The sequence below is a fragment of the Odontesthes bonariensis genome, chromosome 21 (assembly GCF_027942865.1).
Source record: "Odontesthes bonariensis isolate fOdoBon6 chromosome 21, fOdoBon6.hap1, whole genome shotgun sequence".
In the NCBI taxonomy this organism is placed as follows: Eukaryota; Metazoa; Chordata; class Actinopteri; order Atheriniformes; family Atherinopsidae; genus Odontesthes; species Odontesthes bonariensis.
In genome coordinates, this window is record NC_134526.1 from 2,296,013 (window position 1) to 2,311,629 (window position 15,617).

Genomic DNA, 15,617 nt, shown 5'->3' on the forward strand with positions numbered 1-15,617 from the left:
TGTTCTGTTCTTGTTGTTTTCTCAGATCTGTAAATCATTTAATTCTGTTTCTTTTTAAATGACACTCAGTGTCCCAGCAGTCAGATAAAGCTCATGAACCTGCACTCTCTCACCTCCATGCATCTGCTTTCACACTCAGAGAAACGTTACCTCTCGTAAGTAGCAGGAGATTCCTCGCAGGGCTTCGCCCATGGCGGTGGGAGACGGCATCTGAAGGAGGAAGGACGAGAAGAAGAGTGTGAAGCTCTCTTTGTGCTGTTGGGCCTCAGTTTGTCTCAGTCAGCTTTCAGCAGGTTTTACTGACAATGTTCTGGATCTGTTAGCATAAAGCGGCGTCTGAAACAACATCTGTTCAGCTGCTTTAAGGACACACGTGGAATTATTTAGCCATTAATGATAAGTTAACTCTGGAAAATCAGGATTAATCACCATTTAATCTGTGCAATCTGTTGGTTTCCTTAGCTAGGAAATAGTTTTTGAATTGGCTCTATATGAATGAATTGAATTATTTTATAAATAATTATGATTACAATGAATTGAATTCCAATTGGCTTGAATTGGACTTTATTATTTAAGTGCCTTGAGATGACATTTGTTGTATTTATATAATTAAAACTGAACTGAATTGAATTTAATTTAATTTCAGCATTTCCACTGAAGAAGGTGAAAAATAAACCATCTGATGCGTAAATAGTGGCTGTAAAGATGAATAAACACCATAAATAACAGGATGTATGAAGTCAGTGATTAAACAGTTTGTCAGGAACTCGTGTTTTAACCTGAAAGATGAACCTGGTGGAACTGCAGAGGAGAGAAAGCTTTAAATAAAACGCTGCAGATGTGATTAAATGTGTTACCGGGGGCGGGTGCTCCAGGCAGGTGTGGAAGTGTTTGGTGAGGTTCGGCTTCACACGTTTCAGGGACACCCGGGACTCTCCGATCAACTCGTTATGGGTCAGTTTGTCCTCGTCGCACACAGTCAACCTGCCGGAGAGAGCAGAGGAGTCAGGGGAAGGAAGCAGGAGAGGAAGCAGGAAACAGGAGACAGGGAGCAGGAGAGAGGAAGCAGGAGAGGAAGCAGGAAGCAGGAGACAGGGAGCAGGAGAGAGGAAGCAGGAGAGGAAGCAGGAAGCAGGAGACAGGGAGCAGGAGTCAGGAAGAAGGAAGCAGGAAGCAGGAGACAGGGAGCAGGGAACAGGAGAGGAAGCAGGAGAGGAAGCAGGAAGCAGGAAGCAGGAGTCAGGAAGCAGGAAACAGGAAGCAGGAAACAGGAAGCAGGATCGAGTCAGGAAGCACGGGAGGAAGCAGGAAACAGGAAGCAGGAAGGAGTCAGGAAGCACGGGAGGAAGCAGGAAGCAGGAGAGGAAACAGAAAACAGGAAATAACAGAAGAAATAAGGAAGAAAACAGGAGACAGATGTGGAAAAAGAAGGAGAGAAACAGATGAGTAAAGGAGAGATGAAACAGGAAACAGGGAAAGGAAATGATAGAAGAAATAGGGAAGAAAACAGGAGACAAAAAATAAGAAGGAAATAAAATAGAGGAGAATAAATTGAGTGTTGGAGGAACAAGAGAAACAGAAAGTAAAGATGAAACAGGAAACGAGAGGAAAGAGGGGAGAAGGGAACAAGGCAGGAAACAAGGAAGGAAATGAGAGGAGATAAGGTCAAAGGTGAGGAAATGAGAAAAGGGCCCATAGATGGAAAACAGGAGAGGAAAGGAGGGATGGGACCATTATATGTTCAATAATGTAGTTTTAACACAGAATTAAACAGAATTCTGTAGTTTTTACACCAAATTCAACAGGCTTCATATCACTGAGAAACTAAAGTTCCTCTTTTCATCATGTTTGTGGGACATTGTTTCTGTTTCATTCTCCATGTTGTATCCATGAAACTTTGTATTCCTGGATGTCCGGAAGCATCTGAGCTGATCTCTGAGGACGGATAAAGAGGCTCCTCCTCTGGGACTTCACTGCTGGGAAGACTGTCAGCTGTCCTGAATGTTTTCCACCTGTGAATAATCTTTCTCTCTGTACAACGATGGACTCCAGATAGTTTGGAAACGGCCTTGTAACGAGGGCTGGGCGAGTTAACTCGTTATTTATTTAACGCCGATAAATATTTTATCACACATTAACGCAGGTTTTGTTATTTATTTTATTTTGTAAAAGTCTGTCGCTCACAGGCTTTTATTTTGTAAAAGTCTGTTGCTCACAGGCTTTTATTTTGTAAAAGTCTGCTGCTCACAGGCTTTTATTTTGTAAAAGTCTGTTGCTCACAGGCTTTTATTTTGTAAAAGTGTGTTGCTCACAGGCTTTTATTCTGTAAAAGTCTGTTGCTCACAGGCTTTTATTTTGTAAAAGTCTGTTGCTCACAGGCTTTTATTTTGTAAAAGTCTGTTGCTCACAGGCTTTTATTTTGTAAAAGTCTGTTGCTGTCTGCTGTGGAACAGGAAAAGAAAGTAATCGGCGGATCCACCAAACATGGAGAAGGGTACGGAACTTTTACTCGGCCATTTTCATGTTAAAGTTCTTCCAGACGGCGGAGTCGACAGAACCAAAGTCATCTGTAAACTCTGCCAAGTTGAATTGTCTTCTCAGCGTAGTAGTTCCAGTCTAAAATATCACTTAAAGGCAAAACACACAACTGATAGCAGCAAGTCATTCAAGGAAACAGACAGTGGAGCGAGGCTTCTACATAAAAACTACAGAAAGATGCTGATGTTAAAAGTGTGTTTGCACAACAAATGTTATGGCACTTTCATTCATATGGCAGCACATTTAAAATAAAGCTAAATGCTAAAAGCTATACGCTACTTTTGGATTCATTTTTGGATTTTGCGTACAAATGTGATTAATCGCGATTAATCAGGGAAATCATGTGATTAATTAGATTAAACATTTAAATCGTTGCCCAGCCCTCAAATGGGAATAATTTATGTCTTTCTCTTCTATTGTTTCTTGCCATTAAGAAAAAACTTTTGAATTCTTGCATCTTAGTTTATCTTATTCACATCCCAAACAAAGGCAGCACATTTCTGCACCCACAGACGGTTGTTTTGTGGAAACTTCTGATCTGAATTCAGCTGCAGCGCCGCAGCTTTCTGCTCTGACCGTTAGAATAATGAAAGACGACAACTGAGCTTCATATCTGAATGTCACGGTGTCCCCAGGTGTGATTAATGGCTGTAAGCGTAACCTGAGATGGGATGATGGCAGCATGAATTATTCACCGGAGCGTCTTCCTGTGCATGTCCTCCTCGGTGATGCCCACGTAGGTGAGCGTCTCGTTCCACGCCGGGTTCAGCGAGTTACGGATCGTCTTCGTCTTCAGTTTGTTGGCCTGAAAGACACACAGACACCTTGTTGTTTTACAGAAGATTCAAACTGGAATTAGATCAGAAACAAACCCGATTACAGATCTCATTTAACCCAATCAGGGTTTGTAACTCAGCTGATGTCCAGACCGGCGGCAGCTTTATGTGTCACTTAAGGTTTTATTGACTTTTCCCACAGAAACGGCCTCATCCCTGCAGGGTCACCGAGGAAACAGGAAACAGGAGAGGAAACAGGAAACAGGAGAGGAAACAGGAGAGGAAACAGGAAACAGGAGAGGAAACAGGAAACAGGAAACAGGAAACAGGAGAAGAAACAGGAGAGGAAACAGGAAACAGGAGACATGGGAGGAAACAGGAAAGGAAACAGGAAATAGGGAAGGAAACAGGAAACAGGAGAGGAAACAGGAGAGGAAACAGGAGAGGAAACAGGAGAGGAAACAGGAAACAGGAGAGGAAACAGGAGAGGAAACAGGAAATAGGGAAGGAAACAGGAAACAGGAGAGGAAACAGGAAACAGAAAAGGAAACCTGGGAGGACAGAGGCAGCAGAACACAGCACATCGTGGTTTTTTTCTATTAAACCCAGCAGAGAACACAGAGTCCACCTGATAACTGAGTTGTTAGTTTAGGAAACACAAACCTGACGGCTTCATCGGGATAATTCACACTTTAAAGGAGACGTTTTCTGTCCTTTTCTGCAGAGACTAAACTAGAACATTTCTGAAGGTGCCAATCTACTGCCCGCCCTATAAAAAAACAGTTTAGTTCAGTTGAAGTTGAGTCCCCCTGTCACACATAAACTTTGAATGAGGCCTCTGTGATGTCTGCTGTAGACAGCCATGTAATTTTTATCAAGGTCCTGTTTAAAATACAGCTTTTGTGGCATTTTGAAAATGCATTTTGGGGCTCGTTAAGTGCTTTTCAATCGATTTTCCCATTGAATTTTGGTCCTCTGCAGCTGCTTCCTGTTTTTAATATGAAACATATAAAGAAATGAGGCTGATCAGGACTAACTGTCTCCATGTTTCCATCAGATCTGATAAACTGCTGCTTCCAGCTGATCAGAATTCAGAGAGAATAAAGAACAACGTGAAAACAGAGACTCTGTGACTCTGACGTTAATGAAGCTGCTCTGAAGGGCCTCCTGCCACTCTGCTAAATTTAATTCCACAGAAAAGAAGCGCAGCGTCCCTTTAATTAGAGCAGCACCAGGTGTGTTCTCAGAGCTGAGTGATTCAGACAGACTCAGTGTTATATTCTCACTGTGGGAGCATCTTCCTGCCCCACCATGTTTCTCTCTGCATCTGAACAGGTGAACAGGAGAGGAAAGGAAACAGGAAACATGGGAGGAAACAGGAAACAGGAAACATGGGAGGAAACAAGAAACAAGAGAGGAAACAGGAAACAGGGGAGGAAACAGGAAACAGGAAACATGGGAGGAAACAGGAAACATGGGAGGAAACAGGAAACAGGGGAGGAAACAGGAAACAGGAGAGGAAACATGGGAGGAAACAGGAGAAGAAACAGGAGAGGAAACATGGGAGGAAACAGGAAACAGGGGAGGAAACAGGAAACAGGAGAGGTATGAAAAACTTCCAGAATGAAGTCAAGCTGGTGTCTGTGGCTGTGCCGATCCGTATGTGCATGATCCGTTTACTCACCGTTTTATTATGAACGTAAAACCTAACCTTTCATTTGAGAACAGAGACTTCAGAAATAGTTTTCTAACAGAAATAGCTTTTCAGGCCATATCCAGGCTAAAGGATGACCGCTGTTGTGAACGACCCAAACTGCAGTTTTCTAAGATTTGTCCAGACTTGACCTTCGATGTTTTGCTATAAAAGGTCACCGTGGTGGCAGCTTATTAGACACTGCTGTGAAAACCTGTCATAACTCTCCTGTATCCATGTCACTAAATGTTTAAGATATTCCCTCAAGGAGCTCCTAAAAACATCTGGAGGAAACATGGGAGGAAACAGGAGAGGAAACAGGAAACAGGAGAAGAAACAGGAGAGGAAACATGGTAGGAAACAGGAAACGGGAGGAAACAGGAGAGGAAACATGGGAGGAAACAGGAAACAGGAGAAGAAACAGGAGAGGAAACAGGGGAGGAAACAGGGGAGGAAACAGGAGAGGAAACATGGGAGGAAACAGGAAACGGGAGGAAACAGGAGAGGAAACATGGGAGGAAACAGGAAACAGGAGAAGAAACAGGAGAGGAAACAGGGGAGGAAACAGGAGAGGAAACATGGGAGGAAACAGGAAACAGGAGAAGAAACAGGAGAGGAAACATGGGAGGAAACAGGAGAGGAAACAGGAGAGAAAACATGGAAGGAAACAGGAAGCAGGGGAGGAAACAGGAGAGGAAACATGGGAGGAAACAGGAAACAGGAGAGGAAACATGGAAGGAAACAGGAAGCAGGGGAGGAAACAGGAGAGGAAACATGGGAGGAAACAGGAAACAGGAGAGGAAACAGGAGAGGAAACATGGAAGGAAACAGGAAGCAGGGGAGGAAACAGGAAACAGGAGAAGAAACAGGAGAGGAAACATGGGAGGAAACAGGAAACGGGAGGAAACAGGAGAGGAAACATGGGAGGAAACAGGAAACAGGAGAAGAAACAGGAGAGGAAACATGGGAGGAAACAGGAAACAGGGGAGGAAACAGGAGAGGAAACATGGGAGGAAACAGGAAACAGGAGAGGAAACAGGAGAGGAAACATGGGAGGAAACAGGAAACAGGAGAGGAAACAGGAGAGGAAACATGGGAGGAAACAGGAAGCAGGGGAGGAAACAGGGGAGGAAACATGGGAGGAAACAGGAAACAGGAGAGGAAACATGGGAGGAAACAGGAAGCAGGGGAGGAAACAGGGGAGGAAACAGGAAAGGAAACATGGGAGGACAGAGGCAGCAGAACACAGCACATCGTGGTTTTTTTCTATTAAACCCAGCAGAGAACACAGAGTCCACCTGATAACTGAGTTGTTAGTTTGGGAAACACAAACCTGACGGCTTCATCGGGATAATTCACACTTTAAAGCTGCAGTCTGCAGGATTTGTTGTTGTCATACGTAAAGTCCTACTTTTTGGCATTTTAAGAGTTTACATGATCTATCAGAACGCTTGAAGTTGAAAACGGTGACCTCCGTAGTCGCAAAATGCAAGAAATGCTTATTTTTTAACCGAAAAATAAAAAGTTATTCAACTTCCTGTCCCGCCCCTTCAAAACACATGAGAACTCGTGCACGTAGACGTGCACGCCAGATGCGCCTACACGACTCCTCATTCATCAACTCACCTGTCATTTGCGATCATGGAAGACACAGTAAGTAGACTAGCCCGTAATGAAGTTCAATAGTCTAGATAAATAAGCGTGGGGACGAGCCTACTTTGTATAGCGCGTGCACAATCGGTGATTGACAGGCAGCAGAGCCCAGCTCGTAAACCTGATTGGTTACCTTTTACCGGTCCGGTCTGCAATTTTGTAAACAAACCTGCTGGCTTTGGAGGGACCTAGCGGGACATATAGGGGACCTAGAGAACTCATTTTTTTTTGTATTGGGGTATTTAATGTACTACTTTCAGAATCCCCGGACAGTTCCAGGCATTATGCTTGAAAAAGAGTTGCAGACTGCAGCTTTAAAGGTGACGTTTTCTGTCCTTTTCTGCAGAGACTAAACTAGAACATTTCTGAAGAAATTTTGATGGGTGCCGATCTACTGCCCGCCCTATAAAAACAGTTTAGTTCAGTTGAAGTTGAGTCCCCCTGTCACATATAAACTTTGTGATGTCTGCTGTAGACAGCCATGTCATTTTTATCAAGGTCGTGTTTAAAATACAGCTTTTGTGGCATTTTGAAAATGCATTTTGGGGCTCGTTAAGTGCTTTTCAATCGATTTTCCCATTGGATTTTGGTCCTCTGTAGCTGCTTCCTGTTTTTAATATGAAACATATAAAGAAATGAGGCTGATCAGGACTAACTGTCTCCATGTTTCCATCAGATCTGATAAACTGCTGCTTCCAGCTGATCAGAATTCAGAGAGAATAAAGAACAACGTGAAAACAGAGACTCGGTGACTCTGACGTTAATGAAGCTGCTCTGAAGGGCCTCCTGCCACTCTGCTAAATTTAATTCCACAGAAAAGAAGCGCAGCGTCCCTTTAATTAGAGCAGCACCAGGTGTGTTCTCAGAGCTGAGTGATTCAGACACACTCAGTGTTATATTCTCACCTTACAGGCTCCAGGCAGCAGGTGGAGTTTCACGTACGGGTCGGCCAAACCGTTGAAGTCCATCGGCTTCAAGCCCTGCAGAAATGAAGCAGAGGAGTCAGAAACAGGAGGAGAACCGCTGACTTTCCTCACACTTTAGTTCAGCTGTTACTTCTGTGACTCAGTCAGTGACTGAACTGAAGAAATTTAAGGTCAAAACGGTTTAAAATGCAAAAATATGCGTTTGTTCCACCAACAGTTTGGTTCAGAGACAGTATTTGAACTGTCGTTACACTTAATAACTGTTTATGCTTAATAAAACATCACATTGTAATATTTTACACTACGATTCATAAATATTTTCCACGCTGTCGTGGTGTCCTGCTCCATGGCTGTTATGTTTCCCGCTCAGAGGACCCCGCACGTCCAAAAACAGCACTTTAGAGGTTCCCTGAACTTTAAAAGACGATGAAACGGGTTCCTGACCAGGTCAGGGAAGAGAAAAGAGGCTGGACAAATAACATGGACAGCATAGTTTGCTAGCATCTGCTGCTAGCTTACAGCTACATGCTAACCTGTTTCCCTCTGGGACCAACAGAGGAACTATCTGTATCTCACCACCTGCTGAGCTCAGTGAAAGGGTGGAGCTGAGCTCCTGCTGAGCCTGAAAACAGACAGAAAGCCAAAGCTTAAACCAACAGATAATTAGACCAAAGTGTCTGAAACATCTCAATAAAACCTCAGAAAACTGTGTGAAAGGGCCAGTTGTAAACCTCCTCCTCTTTGTGGTCTCACATTCTCACATTTCCTTTTCAACAGTCACTAATTGATAAATCCCGGCTGAATCACTTTATTAATTGCAGTAATTGTGGCTGTAGAGTGGCAGCAGTTTTTAATTTGTAAGCCTGATCTCCGGCTTCACGGTGGCTGCGACCCGGCGCTTCCTGACATTCACACGTCCTCACAGATACGATCGATGGCTGCGATATCTCTCCTGCTGTTTGAGTTTAAACAGCAGAGACGGATCTCACACTCCGACAGATTAAACACTTGATCTGAATCTCTTGACCTCATCGGTATGAGCTGATCGTGGTGAGAAATTGCTCCTAAATTTCTTTCAACAGCTTTGACATTTGTGACGGCAGTGGGACGGATTTCTTCTTCTGCGTAATGAGAGCGAGGAGGCTGTGACCTTCTGCGGGTGCCTGGAGGAACATCCAGCCGCACATGTGACAGGTACGATCAGGCAGGAGCCGAGTCCCCCGGGAGCCGAGTCCCCCGGGAGCCGAGTCCCCCGGGAGCCGAGTCCCCCGGGAGCCGAGTCCCCCGGGAGCCGAGTCCCCCGGGAGCCCAGCCTGGACCACATGTGGACACCAGCAGAAACCTCCGAGATGTTTGGATGCTTGGTCTGCAGGTTCTGTGCTTCATAACTCAGTCATCAGTCAGTTAGTTAGTTAGTTAGTTAGTTAGATTAGTTAGTTCCAGAGGGTTTCATCTGATACCAAACGTCCTTTTTTACATTTCAGAATCTGTCAAAAGTTTAAATTCTGAGTTAAAAAAGGACAAAACGAGGATAAAAAGTCACAAAATCATCCGTCAATCAAAATGATTAAAAAAAATAGATTTTAAGACAAAGAAATGTCAAAAATGTCCTTAACTCCCTCCGTTGGCTTCCTGTTCTTTAGAGAACTGATTTTAAACTTTTAATGTTTGTTTTTAAAGCTCTTAACGGCCTCGCCCCGTCGTAGTTATCTGAGCTTTTAACAGTCCTGGTAGAGCTCTGAGGTCACAGGTGGGTAGTAACCAGATACATTTACTCGAGTATGTTTTTGAAAACTAGGGCTGGGCGAGTTAACTCGTTAATTATTTAAGTCTAATTTGCCTAAAGATGATTATTTAGTATTTTTGTCTGTCTGATTGAATGCTTGTGTTAACAAATAAATCAGACGTTACTCAACAGTTACTCAGTACTTGAATAGTTTTTTCACCAAGCACTTTTTTACTCTTACTCAAGTAATTATTTGGATGACTACTTTTTACTTTTACGGCAGGATTCACATGGATGTGATGTGTTCGTGTAGAGAGCAGAGCGGACATCTTCTCATGGCTCTTTTATACGCATTAAGCTTTACGGTTTAAGGTTTATGGACCGGGTGCCGTGGGGTGGAGGGTCGGCACCTTTAACTGCACATACTGTAAAATGATGAGGACGTTATTTCCTCCAAATACCAAGCGTAAAATATGGCAAAAATTTGTGATGTTTGATTTCATTCCGATCCGAAACCAGAGATGATTCAGTCAGTTCTGACACTGATAAAGCTCAATGTGTTAAAAGCTTGTTTCAAACTCCCCCAGTGACACCAAAACTCAGATAATTCTGTATTTATGGAGCATTTTCAGTTGGAATAAAGATGAGAAGCTGAATATTCATTTTAAACGATGTTAAAATGTGTTAAAGAAAGGTTTTTATCTCCTGTTGGAGAAGAGCTCAGACTTCCCCTGGTTGGGAAAGAAAAGACAAACTGAGGCGTTTGGAGGAGGAAGTGAGAGACTTCCACACAGACTGAATATTTACCGCCGCGCACGGCTTTAATATGTTTGGTAAATCTGCTGGGTTCACTCCAAGGAAATAAGCCGGCCTACTTATCTTTCTGTTGTTTTATTTCTTTAAACACTCCGTGAAGTTTGTAGCATGCTGCTCCTTTATTCACTGATTTTAAGGATGATGAATTCGTCCCCCGTGGAAAGAAAATCTCTCCACACAGCGGGCGGCGCCGAGTTAATACTGAACTGGCAGCTTCTCTGCTGCAGAAAGGAGTCCGAGCCAGAGGGAGAAATCACTGACATTCAAGTAGCTTCTCAAACACCGAGAGAAAGACACCCGAGGAAATGAGGAATCCAAAGCTCACTGACAGCAGGGGCTCACGATCCCGGAGAAAATAGAGTAGCATCACTGGTGCTTCTGTCGGCGTTTTTCTTCTGTGATTCTGTTGATCTCTGCTGGAATTATAACGAGCAGCACGAAAACAAACTCCAGCTGAAATGCAGCAGAAGTGCAGCTGAAATGCAGCTGAAGTGCAGCTGAAGTGCAGCTAAAATGCAGCTGAAATGCAGCAGAAGTGCAGCTGAAAAATAGCTGAAAGCAGCTGAAATGCAGCTGAAGTGTAGCTGAAGTGCAGTTGAAATGCAGCTGAAGTGTAGCTGAAGTGCAGCTGAAGTGCAGCTGAAGTGCAGCTGAAATGCAGCAGAAGTGCAGCAGAAATGCAGCTGAAGTGCAGCTGAAATGCAGCTGAAGTGTAGCTAAAGTGCAGCTGAAATGCAGCTGAAGTGTAGCTAAAGTGCAGCTGAAATGCAGCTGAAGTGCAGCAGAAGTGCAGCTGAAAAATAGCTGAAAGCAGCTGAAATGCAGCTGAAGTGTAGCTGAAGTGCAGCTGAAATGCAGCTGAAGTGTAGCTGAAGTGCAGCTGAAATGCAGCTGAAATGCAGCTGAAATGTAGCTGAAGTGTAGCTGAAATGCAGCTGAAATGCAGCTGAAGTGCAGCTGAAGTGTAGCTGAAATGCAGCTGAAATGCAGCTGAAATGCAGCTGAAGTGCAGCTGAAATGCAGCTGAAATGCAGCTGAAAAGCAGCTGAAATGCAGGTTATCTCCGCCTGATTAGATCTGTGCCACGATGACACCGGAGGGATATCAGCAGCTCTGCAACATGTGATTCTTTGCAGTTTCTGTGAAATCATGAACATCTGAAGACGTCAGAGTTGTGGGATAAAATCCTCCAGATGCGCAGCTGTGATGACAGAAAAGAGACCCAGCAGCTGGATATCCATTTTGAATCACAGTAAACACACAGTAAATACACAGTAAACACACAGTAAACACACAGTAAAACACAGTAAACTCACAGTAAACATACAGTAAACACACAGTAGACACACAGTAAATATACACTAAATACACAGTAAACATCAGTAAACACACAGTAAACACACAGTAAACGCACAGTAAACACAGAGTAAACACACAGTAAACGCAAAGTAAACGCACAGTAAACGCACAGTAAACGCACAGTAAACACAGAGTAAACACACAGTAAACGCACAGTAAACGCACAGTAAACGCACAGTGAACACAGAGTAAACACACAGTAAACGCACAGTAAACGCACAGTAAACACACAGTAAACACACAGTAAACACACAGTAAACGCACAGTAAACGCACAGTAAACAAACAGTAAACACACAGTAAAACACAGTAAACACACAGTAAACATACAGTAAACACACAGTAGACACACAGTAAATATACACTAAATACACAGTAAACATCAGTAAACACACAGTAAACACACAGTAAACGCACAGTAAACGCACAGTAAACGCACAGTAAACACAGAGTAAACACACAGTAAACGCACAGTAAACGCACAGTAAACACACAGTAAACACACAGTAAACACACAGTAAACACACAGTAAACGCACAGTAAACGCACAGTAAACGCACAGTAAACACAGAGTAAACACACAGTAAACGCACAGTAAACACACAGTAAACACACAGTAAACACACAGTAAACACACAGTAAACGCACAGTAAACAAACAGTAAACACACAGTAAAACACAGTAAAACACAGTAAACACACAGTAAACATACAGTAAACACACAGTAGACACACAGTAAATATACACTAAATACACAGTAAACATCAGTAAACACACAGTAAACACACAGTAAACACACAGTAAACGCACAGTAAACGCACAGTAAACGCACAGTAAACACAGAGTAAACACACAGTAAACGCACAGTAAACGCACAGTAAACACACAGTAAACACACAGTAAACACACAGTAAACACAGAGTAAACACACAGTAAACGCACAGTAAACGCACAGTAAACAAACAGTAAACACACAGTTAACACACAGTTAACACACAGTAAACATCAGTAAACACACAGTAAACACACAGTAAATACACAGTAAACGCACAGTAAACACAGTAAATACACAGTAAACACACAGTAAATACACAGTAAACGCACAGTAAACACACAGTAAACACAGAGTAAACACACAGTAAACGCACAGTAAACGCACAGTAAACACACAGTAAACACACAGTAAACACACAGTAAACAACATACAGTAAACACACAGTAAACACACAGTAAACGCACAGTAAACGCACAGTAAACGCACAGTAAACACAGAGTAAACACACAGTAAACGCACAGTAAACGCACAGTAAACACACAGTAAACACACAGTAAACACACAGTAAACACACAGTAAACGCACAGTAAACAAACAGTAAACACACAGTAAAACACAGTAAACACACAGTAAACATACACTAAATACACAGTAAACATCAGTAAACACACAGTAAACACACAGTAAACGCACAGTAAACGCACAGTAAACACAGAGTAAACACACAGTAAACGCACAGTAAACGCACAGTAAACACACAGTAAACACACAGTAAACACACAGTAAACAACACACAGTAAACACACAGTAAACGCACAGTAAACGCACAGTAAACGCACAGTAAACGCACAGTAAACACAGAGTAAACACACAGTAAACGCACAGTAAACGCACAGTAAACACACAGTAAACACACAGTAAACACACAGTAAACACACAGTAAACATACAGTAAATGCACAGTAAACGCACAGTAAACACACAGTAAATGCACAGTAAACACACAGTAAACACACAGTAAATGCACAGTAAACACACAGTAAACACACAGTAAATGCACAGTAAACACACAGTAAACACACAGTAAATACACAGTAAACACACAGTAAACACACAGTAAATGCACAGTAAACGCACAGTAAACGCACAGTAAACACACAGTAAACGCACAGTAAACGCACAGTAAACAAACAGTAAACACACAGTAAAACACAGTAAACACACAGTAAACATACAGTAAACACACAGTAGACACACAGTAAATATACACTAAATACACAGTAAACATCAGTAAACACACAGTAAACACACAGTAAACACACAGTAAACGCACAGTAAACGCACAGTAAACACACAGTAAACACACAGTAAACACACAGTAAATGCACAGTAAACGCACAGTAAACACACAGTAAATGCACAGTAAACGCACAGTAAACACACAGTAAATGCACAGTAAACACACAGTAAACACACAGTAAACATACAGTAAATGCACAGTAAACGCACAGTAAACACACAGTAAATGCACAGTAAACACACAGTAAACACACAGTAAATGCACAGTAAACACACAGTAAACACACAGTAAATGCACAGTAAACACACAGTAAACACACAGTAAATACACAGTAAACACACAGTAAACACACAGTAAATGCACAGTAAACGCACAGTAAACGCACAGTAAACACACAGTAAACGCACAGTAAACGCACAGTAAACAAACAGTAAACACACAGTAAAACACAGTAAACACACAGTAAACATACAGTAAACACACAGTAGACACACAGTAAACATCAGTAAACACACAGTAAACACACAGTAAACGCACAGTAAACGCACAGTAAACGCACAGTAAACACAGAGTAAACACACAGTAAACGCACAGTAAACGCACAGTAAACACACAGTAAACGCACAGTAAACGCACAGTAAACGCACAGTAAACACAGAGTAAACACACAGTAAACGCACAGTAAACGCACAGTAAACAAACAGTAAACACACAGTAAAACACAGTAAAACACAGTAAACACACAGTAAACATACAGTAAACACACAGTAGACACACAGTAAATATACACTAAATACACAGTAAACATCAGTAAACACACAGTAAACACACAGTAAACGCACAGTAAACGCACAGTAAACGCACAGTAAACACAGAGTAAACACACAGTAAACGCACAGTAAACGCACAGTAAACGCACAGTAAACACACAGTTAACACACAGTTAACACACAGTAAACATCAGTAAACACACAGTAAACACACAGTAAATACACAGTAAACGCACAGTAAACACAGTAAATACACAGTAAACGCACAGTAAACACACAGTAAACACATAGTAAACGCACAGTAAACACACAGTAAATACACAGTAAACGCACAGTAATCACACAGTAAACACACAGTAAATACACAGTAAACGCACAGTAAACGCACAGTAAACACACAGTAAACGCACAGTAAACACACAGTAAACACACAGTAAATACACAGTAAACGCACAGTAAATACACAGTAAACGCACAGTAAACACACAGTAAACACACAGTAAATACACAGTAAACACACAGTAAACACACAGTAAATACACAGTAAACGCACAGTAAATACACAGTAAACGCACAGTAAACACACAGTAAACGCACAGTAAACACACAGTAAACACACAGTAAATACACAGTAAACGCACAGTAAATACACAGTAAACGCACAGTAAACACACAGTAAACACACAGTAAATACACAGTAAACGCACAGTAAATACACAGTAAACGCACAGTAAACACACAGTAAATACACAGTAAACGCACAGTAAACACATAGTAAACGCACAGTAAACGCACAGTAAACACACAGTAAACACACAGTAAACACACAGTAAATGCACAGTAAACGCACAGTAAACGCACAGTAAACACACAGTAAACACACAGTAAACACACAGTAAACACATAGTAAACACACAGTAAATACACAGTAAACACATAGTAAACACACAGTAAATACACAGTAAACACACAGTAAACACACAGTAAACACATAGTAAACACACAGTAAACACACAGTAAACACACAGTAAACACATAGTAAACACACAGTAAATACACAGTAAACACACAGTAAACACACAGTAAACGCACAGTAAACACACAGTAAACACACAGTAAACACATAGTAAACACACAGTAAATACACAGTAAACACACAGTAAACACACAGTAAACGCACAGTAAACGCACAGTAAACACACAGTAAACACACAGTAAATACACAGTAAACACACAGTAAACACACAGTAAACACACAGTAAACGCACAGTAAACGCACAGTAAACA

General features: G+C 42.0%; 2 protein-coding genes across 2 annotated transcripts in view; one reads left to right on the forward strand and one right to left on the reverse strand.

Annotated features, from left to right (window-relative positions):
- The window catches only part of LOC142370785 (NLR family CARD domain-containing protein 3-like), a 390,613-nt gene that overhangs the window by 60,109 nt on the left and 314,887 nt on the right, over positions 1–15,617 (forward strand). The gene's annotated exons all lie outside the window — the stretch shown is intronic.
- Positions 1–15,617, reverse strand: part of doc2a (double C2-like domains, alpha) — a 103,309-nt gene that overhangs the window by 29,000 nt on the left and 58,692 nt on the right. The window contains exons 4-7 of the mRNA XM_075453280.1: positions 7,566–7,640; positions 3,234–3,343; positions 858–984; positions 151–210 (exon numbers count right to left, since the gene is read on the reverse strand). Coding sequence (XP_075309395.1) covers positions 151–210; positions 858–984; positions 3,234–3,343; positions 7,566–7,640 — 372 coding nt within the window. The remainder of the gene's footprint in view (positions 1–150; positions 211–857; positions 985–3,233; positions 3,344–7,565; positions 7,641–15,617) is intronic.